The 12,959-nt window shown below is 66.1% G+C and overlaps 2 protein-coding genes across 7 annotated transcripts in view; one reads left to right on the forward strand and one right to left on the reverse strand.

The window, feature by feature from the left end:
* The window catches only part of TCEA2 (transcription elongation factor A2), a 29,447-nt gene that overhangs the window by 5,012 nt on the left and 11,476 nt on the right, over window positions 1-12,959 (reverse strand). Inside the window, exon 1 of one of the 6 annotated variants that reach the window (XM_029220587.1) lies at window positions 2,642-2,978. The exons of 2 other annotated variants lie outside the window; for them this stretch is intronic. In XM_029220587.1, the coding sequence (XP_029076420.1) occupies window positions 2,642-2,974 (333 nt within the window). In that variant the 5' untranslated portion in view covers window positions 2,975-2,978. Of the gene's footprint in view, window positions 1-1,099; window positions 1,398-2,641; window positions 2,984-3,544; window positions 4,108-12,959 lie in introns of those variants that run through there. 3 more of the 6 variants (XM_029220590.1, XM_029220585.1, XM_029220586.1) reach the window with 3 other exon arrangements.
* SOX18 (SRY-box 18) overlaps window positions 12,685-12,959 on the forward strand; it is a 7,207-nt gene continuing 6,932 nt past the window's right edge. The window contains exon 1 of the mRNA XM_029220592.1: window positions 12,685-12,958. Within this exon, the coding sequence (XP_029076425.1) occupies window positions 12,780-12,958 (179 nt within the window). The 5' untranslated portion in view covers window positions 12,685-12,779. The remainder of the gene's footprint in view (window position 12,959) is intronic.

Genomic DNA, 12,959 nt, shown 5'->3' on the forward strand with positions numbered 1-12,959 from the left:
GCGGCGCACCAGGTGGAGGTGCCGCCCCAGCGGTGCCCGCACCTGCCAGGTCCCACATCCCCCACCCACGTGGCTCAGGCAGCCTCTCCTCAGTGCCGCCTGCTGGGGCCAAGCCCTCAGGGACCTCTGCTCCCCTCATGTGCACCCCACGCCCCCTGCTCACTCCCTCCAGCCGCTTCACCTCGCCTGGACGGCTGTGCCAGAACCCCATCTCCCTTCTCTGTCCGGCACCCCTGCCCACATCTGCTTCCTCGTAGCCGCACACACAGGGGCCACATGGCTCCACAGCAGACAAAGCTCCCCAGGGCCCCTCAGGGGCCGAGCTGCCCACCCCGGGACCCGCCGCTCCCACTGCCAGCGACACGCCTGCCCCACTCTCCCTCCAAAGCTCTGTGCAAACGACATTCCTGGTGAGGCCTCTCCCGCTGACGACGGCAAGCAGCCCGGCACCACCCCATTCGCTCCCTGCCTCGCCTTCCTCCACAGAAGGCTCACAGAACCCACCGGTGTGGTTTCACGTGTGCATGTCTCCCTCACGACATGAAGGAGGCAGCCATCCAAGGGGTGACAGCCTCAGATGTCCCGCAGCCTGGCCGTGGGAGGGGCAGAGCCTGCCCCATCCCTGATCTGGACGGCATTTCTGCTCAAGCTGCAGCTTCCCCCTCGTCACCCCCGCGGGCCCTGCCCCTTGGGCTACAGAGTCGAGCCCTGTAGTCAGCTCCTCAGAGGGGACAAATGGTCACCAGAACCGAGGGCACAGCGCCACTCTGCGATCGATCATCTTCCCCCAAACGGAGCCCCGGGCTGCAGAACGCCAGCTTTCTGTGGCCTCCGGACCAGAGGGGCATAAACGTGATTCCCAGTCACGGCCCCCAACTCCCCCAAGGGGCCTCAAAGGCACTGGGACCCACCAGGAGCCTCTGCTAGCTCTCACCCCCCACTCCATGGCGCCCCAAGCCCCCTAGCCCCCTTCCCAGTCCACACCTGTCCCCCCTCCTCATTCTCCCCTGGGCTTCCATCCATGCGGTGCTCCACCTTGATGCCCCCTCCCCCAGTCCTGCCTGGCCCGACCCAGCCCTCCGTGGGTTCCGTGGCCCACCTCTGCCCCCAGCTGGGGCGCATTTATTTTGTCTCCTTCAGAGGGGAAGCAGCTTCTTTCTCTGGTCATCTCTGGAAACAGCCATAGATGTTCCCACATCCCTGCTCTGTGCTGCCCACAGCCCCAGGGGTGTGAGCATCATGCGGGCTTTGGGGCAGGCGCTGCTGCTTGATGGATGAATGAAAGCGTGGGAGCCAGCCCCCTTCCCAGTCCCGGGGGGAGAACCCTGTCCAAAGACCCAGACTCAACCATGCTCAGCCCAAAAGTCACCCCCAAACCACCAGTACAGGCACACAGCCCTGGGGTGGTGAGGCAGGCGTCTCAAGACCCCAGCTGACCCTCCCTCACGGCCCCCACCACCACTCGGCCCCGCCCCAGGAGCTCAGTCTGGGGAGAGAGCTGGTCGCGTTTATTGAGCCTCTCAGGGAGCCAGCAGTACTCCTCTCCACTCCCTAGAGGCAGGTACCACCCACCAAAGATGCTTCCTGCGAGGATACCCAGATCACCAAGGTCCAAAGTTGAGAGGGGCCTGAAACTGAAGCCCCATGTGCTGTCCGCCCCCCCCACCACCAGCCCGAGGCCGGGCACAGCCTTCCCCAAAGGCTCACCGGCCGAGGGACGACAGAAGCCGGCCACAGGGTGAGCACAGCTGGTCGCGGGGGTCGGGGGGAGCCCTGCGCCTGGGTATTCCCAGGCCAGGCTGAGGGCTTCCTAGGGCTCTTTCCCAAGGGTGCCTACGCACCTACCCACTCCCCAGTAGCTGCTGGCTGAGCCCTGGCTAAGGAAAGGAAAGGATTTATTAGGGCAACCTGGTTCTTGGGGGACTGAACAGACAAGGAAAAAAAAGGGCCTCCCAGACAAGAAAGGCCTCTGGCCGGCTGGCCGGTGAAAATGAGATGATGGGGGCCGCAGCCCCAGGCCCGGCAGAGGTAGGGGAGGCGCTGTAGCTCCAGGGGAGAAGGGGGTCCAATCTCACACTCCAAACTCTTGAAGGAGGAGAATGGGTGTGGGAGACCTAGGGTGGGACAGAGGGCTCTGAGTCGGGGATGGGGCTCGGCGGGGAGTTCTGGAGGACTTCGAGGATGCCCAGGCTGGGGAGGAGGAAGACGGGGGTTGGGGGGCGGCCAGTCAGGGCTGCACGGGCCGGGGCTTCCGCAGGGCCTGGAGGGACTGGGCCGAGGAGGGTCTCCGCCAGCCCGGCCTCCCGAGGGGCTCCGGAGTGAGGGGAGGAAGCGGGCGGATCCCAGGCCTGCGGGGTCTCAGTCTGGCAGTTTGGGTTTGAGTCCAGAGCGGTTGGCTCCTGGGACAAGGTTCAGACCGAATCGCGGCCTCTGCCGTGGGTGCGAGGTGAAGGGCAGGGCTGGCCCAGGGCGGGGGTCTCGGCCTCCGGCGGGGGTCTCCCCGTGTCCCGGGAGTGTCTCCCGGGGCGGAGTCTCGTCCTGCCCCTCGGGTGGTCGCCGCGGCCCTGACGGGGGCTCGGCGGGCTCGGCGGGGGCTCGGCGGGACGGGGGTCCCGGGGTCCTGGCGGCCCGCGCCCCTCACCGCGCTCTTCTTGGTCACCATCTTGTCCAGCCTCCGGGCGATCCGCGCAATCTCCTCCTCCTTGCCCATCATCGCCTCGGGGGCACCGCCCCCAGCGCCCGCCGCGCCAGCCTCGGCCTCCCGGCCCGGACCCCAGCCCCGGCCGCCGCAGCCTCCCGCACCCGCCGCAGCAGACGCAGCCCCGCCACGGGCGGGAGACCCTCCGTTCAAACCTCCGGCCCCCGCGGCACCGCGCTGCATCTTGGGATACGTAGTTCTCGCGCCCGCCCGCCACGCGCGCGCCCGCCCTGCCCCGGACCACAACTCCCAGGAGCCAGGGGGCGCGCAGGGCATCCTAGGAAGTGTAGTCCTTACGCGGGCAGCCGCCAGTGGACCGGTTAGCCGGCGGAGGGCGCTGCGGCAGCGCGGGGCGCGGCCGTGCGTGGGGGCCGCGGCGCCGAACCCGCGCTTTCCTCCCAACACCTCGCGGGGGCGGCCAGGGTCCGACTGCGCGGGGCCGAAAAGGCACGCTGGGGTCCGTCCCCTCTCCCCGCCCCATGAGCCCTCCTCCGCCACCTTCCGCTGTCCCGGGGACGCTGCCCGACCTCCTGAGCGCTCTGGCCGGGATTGTGGCCTCGGGGACCCTCGGAGCATGGTCAAGGGGGGGAGGGTCCTCAGGCTGGTTTCCCGGGGTTTCTGCATGCCCACCCCCAACCCCCAGCACTTTGTCCTCCTTTGCCCTGCGGAGAAATCAGATGGGGACTGGCCTCGAGGCTGGCTCCGTAACAGTGACCTACTCCTGGGGGCTGTGCTGATGGCCCAGACCCTGCCTCAACTGGTGCCTCCGCCAGGGTTGGACTGTCTGGCACGAACCCTTCTTGGCAGCCCAGGTGATGCTTCTGAGAGGCCCCTCTTGATGCTCACCTTTCTGACTGTAATCTTAGGGACCGGAAGCTGCTTTGAGGTTTCTCGGAGATACACCCGCCCACTCCAGAGGGGAGAGGCTGAGTGCTTTGCTGCATGCTGACCGTGTGGTTGACACGCTCTCGCCTGTGCTCTAGCCTTTGGCAGAAGCCATGGCTGAGCTCAGCATCTCAGGATGCCCTGTCGTGGTGCTTGGAGGAGGAATTTCCTCCTATCAGTCCTCGAATCAGCTTAACTTTGTCTGTTGGGGAGGCCTAGCTGGGCAGCCTCCTCCGTCCTGGCTTTGAGTGAGGGAGGCTTCTATGTGTGGGACTGGATTGGATGTTTCAAGCCACAGAGACTCTAAAGCATGACCTAGAAGCTGGTTAAGAAGGAAGGGCCCTGCCCCTTGTCCCCCAGGGGTGGGGCCCTGGGGTTTTGTCCTTTCTCCTCAAGTGGCAGAGCCAGCCGGGTAGACACTGAACACTGGGCACACAGAGGAGAGCAGGGTCTTGGGGACTGTATTCCAAGGCTGCAGAGTTTGTACCTCAGCCCCTGTGACCGTATCCAAGCTGCCGAGAGGGACAGAGGCGGCTGCAGGACAGGGACCAACCTGGGGAGGTGGGAGTGGGCAGAGATGGAGACAGGGCAGGTCTGGGAGCTGAGGAGGGGGACTGGGTCGGGTGGGAGGGAGAATAGGACAGGGTGTCAACCTGCGGGTCAGGAACCAACCACCTGGCAGAAAGACTAGTGGGAAAGACTCCCGGTTGCCTCTGCATTGCTCTCTAGGGGACACATATTGTCCCGCAGCAGGGCTGGGACTGACCACAGCACAAACTAGAGGCACCTTGTGTCACAGCCATCCTGCTGATACCCCAGCGTCCTGCCGACGCTCACTGCTGTCACTGCCGGGAGCTGCAGCGATAAAGAAGCACTTAGGTTCTATATCACACATTTTAGAAAATAATTTGGTAACTGTGTTTCAGTGTAATTGGTTTCCATGGTAACCCCATGGGCTTACTTTGTGCGCTGCCTTGCAATGTGGCACCAAAGCAAGGACAGGGAGGCGAGGAGGGGCTGTCAGCTGAGCACCAAGGCCCTTCCCCGGTTCAGCCAGTGGAAAACCCAGACTGCCCACCTCAGGCCCTCGTCCTCTTTCATGAGAAGCCAGGTGGTCTCTACCTCTGGAGCTTCCGGCAAGGGCCACAGAGACAGCTCGTCAGGAGCCTGACGTGTCTCAGAAGCTCTCGACTAAGGCCACCGAGGCTGCAGACAAAGGGAGACCAAGACGCCATGGCGCTCGAGAAGAGTGGCCAGGAGGTGGGGCGTCCTGCGGGAGGAAGGCCCAGCCTGGGGAGCCTGGCCCGGGCAGGGCAGGTGATGGGGAAGGGGGAGTGGACAGGCAGGCGCGGGTGCGTGGCAGGGGAGGTGGGGTGCTTCGCAGCTGGGGACCTGCGGATCACGGCCCTTCGCCCCGTCACGGGAGCCCTGAGCCCTGACACGGTGCAGTCCAACGTGGAAGCCACCCCCACGCAGTGTCCGGGCCGGGTGACCCGCCTTGTGTCCTGCAGGTCCCACAATGAGAAGAGGCCGCTAGGTGGCAGGAGTGAGCCACAGACGGCCTGCGGGCCAGGTGGCCACCACCCTCCCCCACCCCCCAGGAGGTCCAGTTGGTTCTGGCCACAGCCTCGAAGCATCCCGGGTGGGGCTGTGTTTAGTCCTGGAGAGTGACCCTCACGTGTGGGGTTTGTCGGTGGGTCCCACCCTGGCCAGGGTAGCACTGACTGACCAACCCCAAAACCCCCGACTCCCCACCTTAGAAGTCCCTGGTCTCAGGGCCCCTCATGAATTCACAACCCCCAGAACCTTGCTCAGGTCAGTTACGGCCCACCCAAGATCCCTCGGACCCTACCCAAACTTGAGAACTTCTTCCTCCAAGGAACGTCCCCCAACAAGCTGCCTGGGCCCCCAGACCCTCCCGCGCCCTCAGAAAGCTGTGCCTGCAGGGTGACATCAGGACTGCGAACCTGGCTGTACCCACAACAGGGTGCTCACCGGGGCTCCAGACCCCATGTCCTCTCTGCTGCATCCAGGGAGTCGGCATACCGCCCGAGTCACGTGGGGGGGATGCGTGAAGCTGCCCACGTGTGTGCACGCTGGGCATCGTACAAACCACACGCACAGGGGCTGTGAGGCGTCTGTCTCCCCGGACTGCTCGGCCGGCCAGAAGAACCAGGCCTGAGTTCCACCCTCTGCTGCGTCCCAGCCCCCAGACACCTACTGGGTAACGGAAGGAACGTGGCACCCTGGGGGGAGCTGGAAAGAACTTACACCTTCACCTTCTGGCCACCCCCAAGCAGGGGAGCCCCAAAAACACCCACCCCGCACCCCGTGAGAGGCCAGCCCGGGACCAACTTGCCTGCTACTCTGGGCTGCAGCCCTGACACACAGACCTTCCTAGAATCAGGTGGGGCCCTGTCCCCACGACCCCCAGCCCCTCCACTTCCTCCTGAGATGGGCCCAGGAGGGGCAGCAGTGGGGCATGGAGAGTTGAGGGCCAGGGGCACCCAACAAGGAGGTGCCAGGCCGTGTCTGGAGACTGTGAGCCATGAGCAGGGGTGGGGTGGGGGCAGGGCTCCTGATTAGAGGTCAGAGGTGAAGAGGAATCAGCAAGGAGCAGGGACAGAGCCCCCAAGGGTGGGGGACAGACGAGCTCACCTTCCCAGACCCACCCAGCCCCCTTACTCCAGGATGCCCTCCTGGACACCCCACCAGTCCACCGCCAGGGGGCCTCCCTCCGTCCCCGCGATGGTCCCCAGGGAAGCGCCTAGTAGAAGCCCCGTTCCTGCCCCCACCCTGGGGCTGACCCCCCAGCTCCCCCTTAGGGCTGTGTCCCCTCCTGCAGGGGTCTTCCACGCCTGACCCCTTTATGGCGATAGATACATGGGTCTGCCCTCAGGAGTCCTGCGCCGTAGGGAGCCTGGCCCTGCCCTGGGGGCTCTGAGGGGGCAGACACAGCCCTGACAGGGGTCTGGGGATATCCCAACAACACGTCCAGGGTCCATACCCCAAGAGACAGGCTGCACCTTTGGCCCAGAGGCCTGCCCCTCCCCCGTCCTCAGTGCACGGAAACATCGGAAGCTCAGGCCATTAATTTTTCTATTTGTGTCCCCCACCACTTGCCCGCCCAAAGCCGGCCATGACCCCAGCAGTTCGAATCTGTGCTTCCCTTCTGGCTGGGGCAGGGGCCTCGGTGGGAAGGCCAGTGCCGCCAAACTCACACGGAGACCGCTCCCCGTCTCCCCATGGCCACGGGGGGTGGGGCGGGGAGATCTCTCAGCCCCAGAAGCCCCCACCCCTCCCCTGTCACCCTGTCGGCAGCTCTCCCCCGACACAGGCACCCAGCTGTTTCCGTACCCTATTTCGTCAGACCCTCCAGCCCACCCTGGGGGCTGCAGTTCCCCACCACAGGGGCTCTGTGGAGCTCAGACCCCAGCCAACCCCATCCAGGCCGCCCTCAGATCCCGGCCTCTGAGGTCAGGCAGGGCAGTGACCAGGGACCAAGTCCAGCACGAGTCCCCTGTCCCATGTGCCAGCGCATATCTCGGCTCTGCCATCCAGCCGCCCCCTCTCTGGGCCTCGGTCTCCCAGTCTGCAGAATGGGAAGAACCGCTGCCCCCAGCAGCCTCTCACGGAAAGTCCCCAGCCCAGCCCACAGCCTTGGCCCAGGCCCAGCTCCCTCCCCCAGAGGCAGAACTTTGTGGGAGGCAGGAGGCATCCCCCAGAGGCCAGCAGCAGCCGGCCCTGGCGGCCTGCTCCAGGCTTGCTCTAACAATGCGCTTCCCCCACACAATTCCCAGAAACACCGCCCTCCCTGCCCTGCCAGCCCGCCAGCCTGGCGGCCACCCCACCCTCCCCCTCCACAGGGGCCCCAGCAGCCGCAGGGTCAGGGGCTCCGGTGAAAGCAGGGGGTCTGACTCACAGGGGTCCCCAAGGCAGTGCCTCCTGGCAGTGCAGGCACACCAGCCCTGCCCTGGTGGAGAGAGACAAAGGAAACTCCTGAGAGAGGCAGACTGGGGGCCGAGGAGCCAGGCCTTGGGAGGTGACCTTGGCCAGCCCCACTCCCACAGCAGACCCCTGCCCTTCTCTCCTAGTGGTGAGTTGGTGAGTCCATCCTTCTGCCTGCAAGGCCCATCTCCACACAGCAGCTGTGGAAAGCCAAGCCAGATCACACCCCTCCTCTGCTCAAAACCCTCCCAAGCCACCAAGTCTCCTTCAGATAAGAAAGCGAGACCCTCCCAGGCCCCACACGGCCCCGGGTTCCCTCTCCAGCATAGGTCCCTGCCCCAGGGCCTTTGCATGTGCTGTTTCCTCTGCGCAGAAGACTCTTCCCCACGTGTCCCCTCATTGCTTTCACGTGTTTCCTTCAGGGTTGGCTCCACAGTCACCTCCTGAATGGGCAGGCAGTGAGCACCCCTCTCTCCTCCACAGCCTGGCGCTCCGGATTCTGACTTGTTTGTGGATTTGTTGATCGGCTCCCTCTCCAACAGAGCGGAAACTCCCCACAAGCAGGGCTTGGGGCTGTTTTGTTCCGCTGCTAAATCCCTATCTCCTGGAACAGGGCCTGACCCACGGTGGGGTCAATAACCAATCGATGGATGGATGAGTGGATGGCTCCTGCCCCTGAGCAGGAAGGGGCAGATGGTCCCCCAGGAACACAGGCTGCCCCCCCGGCCAGCTGGCAGCCCCAACCGGTTGGACCATCAAAGCCATTTGTCACCAAAGCCAGGGCAACAGCCGAAAAGAAACTCACAGCTGCCGTGCCCACCAGGCCCCGTGGGCCAGTGACCGACCACCTGGGGGGCTCCGCCCCTTCTCCCCATGCTTCCCAGGGCCAATGAGAACGGTCACCAGAGCCCAGTAGGCGAGAAGACGAGCCAGGCCAGCCCAGGGCAGGGCAGTCGGGGTGGGAGCCCGGGATACGCAAGTGTGCCAACACACAGTCCCCCAGGCAGGACACGCAGAGAGCCCCATCTCTGCCCCACCAAGAGCCCCTGAGGGGGACCAGGGCACCACTCCTGGAGAACCGGGGCCGGGGTCACCGAGGTCTGAGCAAAGACAGCCTTCCCAGAGGCTGCCCGGGGCCCGGACTGAGAGGCATAGGGGGGTGGACCCAAAGGCAGGAACACGGGGCCTGGCTGGCCAGCTGGGCCGGACAACTGGACAGACAGAGTGTCTGGCGCCTGCTCAAACAGGCTGGCCCTCCTCTCAGCTGCAGCCTTCCTTCCTGAGCTGGTGTTTCCTGGCTCCTCCCTGCTGTTGCCGTGGAAACCAAGAGTGGCCTGGGCCCCCGCCCCAGCTTCCCACGGAGCCCCCGCTGAGCACCAAGCGGGGCCCACACAGGACGCAGGTCGCTGGATGACGAGCGTGGCCCCGGTGCCCCAGGGCTCGCCGGGCTCAGCACCCCAACTCCCCTCCAGCACAGCAGCCCGGCATTCAGAAACGCTTCTTCACGACCCCAACACCTGGGACGCCCACAAAAGTGACCTAAGCCAACTGCCCACAGCCTGCCTGCCCCCCTGAAGCCACCGTCACGGGGTCCTCCTCACACACGCTGCATTCAGTGCCCTCCCACCCACAAGGCCCCTTCAACCCAGAGAAGCCCCCCGCCCATTTGTTCCTGCTGGCCCAAAGCACTCAGGGGCGCGCCCAACCCCTGTGCGACAGCCCTGAGACCTGCAATGGCACCATTCTCTCCACGCGCCCAAGAGGCCCACGGGGCACCCCGACGAGCACACTGACACCCTAGTTCCCGCAGCGCCCAGCTCTTCTGGGACTCCCAGGTCCCACGACGGTGGCAAACCGTGCACTGACCCCAGCACTTCTGAGAGCACTGCCCTGCAAGCGTGAGCACCGTGCCAGCTCCCTCATAGCCCCGTGGCCCTCTGCACACTGCGCCCGGCACCCCAGGACTGAGCAGGAAAGCATGGGTGGGGCGAGCCTGCAGCCCCAGGCCTGAGCCCCAGGGTCCACCAGGACCAGGCCTGCTGCTGGGCGTGTGCCCACTGGGTTCTAGGCCATCGGGTGCCCTCCCCAGAGGCCACCCCCATCCCCACCCGCCTCCAGCCTTTGGAGCAGCCGCAAGGACAAGCCGGAGGCTCCGGGCCAGTCCTGGAGCCCTGGTCTCCAGGACCACAAGGAAGGGTCTGAACTGGGCGGCCTGGCTCCAAAGCCGAGGTGTCAGGAGACCAGCGACCTCTCCACCTGGATGAGCGTCTGACAGGGACCCCACCCCCGCCCTCTGGGAGCAGGAGGGTCCTGCCCCACCGGACTCAGTAATTGGTCCCAGCCCCTGCTTCTGCCCCTGCATTAGCCAGGCCTGGGCGGCTGGGAGCCTGTGAGGTCGATGCCCCGGGCAGCAGCGCCTGGGAGGTCCGCCACCCCCAGGGCCCAGCCAAGCCCCCACTCAGAGCCACCGAGGGGATTACCCAGCATCCCTTGCAGGCTTCGACCAGAGCCTAGGGGTCCAGTCCAGGCTGAGGGAGGGAGCGGGCGGAGGGCCAGGAAGGCAGTGTCCACTGGACGCCCAGGCCAGACCCCGCTCACAGAGCAAGCTTGCCCGCCCTCCCACCTTCTGTCTGGGGAGATGCGGGCTGCAGACAGGGCCCCCCCCAAGGGTGGGCAGCAGCAGACCTGGACCAGGCCAGCCTGAGGGGGGTCCTGGAGACGTAGGAACACCCCCAGACTGCGGATGGATCAGGGGCCACAGCTTGGTAGCCAGAGAAGTCTTGGGGAACCCCTCCCTTGGTGGGTGTCCAGGGCCAAACCTCCACTCTACTCCCCGCGGGGCCCCATGTCCCCATGGCAGAGTCCAGCCTCACCCCCACACCTGGGCAGACAGACACGAACACACAGACCACACACAGATGCACAGACACGCACCTTGGATGCACAACTGGCCACACCCATGCCGGCCCTCCTACAGCCCCAGGGGGAACCCCCCGCCCCGAGGCTCCAAGGTCAGGGCCACCCTGCCTGCAGCTCCCACCCCTCTGTCTTCCCAACTGGACCACGGGCCAGAGCCACCAGCCCTGTGCCTGCCGGGCAGCACACAGGGAAGGGTAGCCTGACCCCCAGGAGGTGGGTGTTACCCCAAGAGACGCTCCCCTTGCCTTGCCCAGCCCTGGCCCACAGGACGTGACAGCCGGACACCTGAGTTCCACAGCCCAGCCAAGAGGGAGGGTCACTGGCTGGCGCCAGGAGAAGCGGCCATCCTGGGGGGTGGGCACTGGTGGTGAGGTAATTCTGGGCACTGTGGCCACTGCGCTCCCAGCAGCTTGAGCAACTCAGCTGTCAGGGGCTGCAGGGGGCCAGGCAGGGCCCCTAGGGGAACCCAAAGTCCATCCCAAGGTAGGGCACTTGAGCAGAGGAACCGGGAAGCCTCCTTCCCAAGCCCAGTGATGATAATCCCAGACCCACTGCTGCCCAGGCTGAGCCAGGCCCTGGTGACCCAGACCACACTCAGAAGGCTGCAGGGAGAGGCCTGTCGAGTGCTGGCCCCTTGGGCCCATCCTTCAGCCTGGAGTGTTCCTCACACATTTCTCCCCACCAACCCCTGCAGGCTGCCCAGTCCACCCACCTACACTGGTCAAAGGGGAGCTGGCAGCACTGGGAGAGGCTGTGCACCCGTCCACCCCCAGGCCCCCCGTTCTTGCCTGCCTCCCAGGAAAAGCCAGTCTTCCCCCGAGACCCAAGAGGACCCACCTTGACTATCCCCAGTGCCCCAGCATGGGGTCAGTGTCCATGAATTAGGTGCCAGGGCCTGGGAGATCTGGAAGCCACCCAGGCCTACACCACAGGACCTGCCCTGGGGACAGGGTGCACGCCCAGCGGCCCCCAGAGGACCCCTGCAGGCACGCTGGCCCCTCCCCAGGACAGCTCAGGAGCAGCCGCTGGGGCGAGCTGTCAGACCCACAGGGAACCCACCCCACTCATAAGCACTGACTGTGCCCTAGAGGGACTACCAGGGACAGAGGACCCAGAAGCTCTGGCCACACAGACCCAGGGTCACCGACACCTATGGTCACGCACGCACCGTGGAGCTCCCAGCACATGGGGTGGGGCTCCTGATGTGGTAGTGGGGCTACAGAGCTCCCAAGCTACGAATGGATGTGCAGGAGGGAAAACTCATCCCAGCCCCAAAAGAACCACCCTCAGCAGGAGGGGCAGGGAAGGAGCCTGCCCCGGGGGAGACACCTCAATGTCTGGAGCCCAGATCCCCTGCTGATGGGGTGGGAGGGGACTGCAAGGAGGCTAGAAGCTCCTCTGGAAACCCTCTGGGGTCGGACGGCCCAGCGGAAGGCCCCTCTTCCCCCCATCTGCCCCAACTCGAGGTCCAGCCTCATTCTCTTGCTGCAGCGCTGGTCTGGCCCGCTGGGTAACCAGCTACTACTGGTCCCATCAGGCCCGGGGGAGGGAGATGAGGCCCGGGGCTCCACCCACTCTGGACCCCTCCCCTCCGGCTCTGCTATGGGTCCGGGGCATCTAAGCTCTCCGTCCCCTCCCCGTACTCAGCTGCGACTGGCCCGGTTCCCAGTCGGTCTGGGAGTGGGGTGGGGGACACGGAGACCGTCTTCTCCTTTAACCCCGTGAACAGGCCCGAGGTGGCGGAGGGTCTCCAAGCCCCCAGCGCTGAAAGTCCCACGTGTGGGTGGAGGGTGGGCGAGCATGATGCCCCGGGGTTATCCAGAACAGCTCCCCCAAGACACAAGTTGCTTTTCCCAAGGCGCCCTTCCCTTGGAGCCAGCCTCTGGTTGGGGAGGCAGCCTTCCCCACTTCCTCCCCGGGGACTCTGACTCGTTGCGTGTGTGGGTCCGTCTCTGAAAGCCTGACAGCCCCCAAGAGGACGCCCCCTGCCAAGCTTCGGGTCACATCAGCCACCCTCTCCCACTCAGGGGGTCTCTCCTTCAGAGGGTGCGGGGGGCGCCGCGCAGAGGAGGCGGAATCCGGCCGGGCCGAGAAGAAAGGGAGCCCCCGGGAGGAGGGGGCGGCCCGGGCCCGCCACGCCACGCCCCGCCCCGCCCCGGCCGCCACGCCGCCCATTGGCCCCGCGCCGCTATATCTGGGCGCCCACCCGGCGGGAGGCCACCGCCGTCCCTACCGCCGCCCGCCCGCCCCACGCGTCCGACCCCGACGTGCCCGCTGCCCACCCTCCGCGCTCCCGCGCTCCGTTCCGCCCAGGCCGCGCCCAGCTGGAATGCAGAGATCGCCGCCCGGCTACGGCGCACAGGACGACCCGCCCGCCCGCCGCGACTGTGCATGGGCCCCGGGCCCCGGGGCCGCCGCTGAGCCGCGCGGCCTCCCCACCGCCCCGTCGGGAGGCGTGGGGGGCCGGACGCGGGCCCGGCGGGGCGCCTGGCGCTCCCCGCGGCCGGCC

Source organism: Monodon monoceros, unplaced genomic scaffold (assembly GCF_005190385.1).
Source record: "Monodon monoceros isolate NGI ecotype Baffin Bay Population unplaced genomic scaffold, NGI_Narwhal_1 Super_Scaffold_13, whole genome shotgun sequence".
Taxonomy (NCBI): domain Eukaryota; kingdom Metazoa; phylum Chordata; class Mammalia; order Artiodactyla; family Monodontidae; genus Monodon; species Monodon monoceros.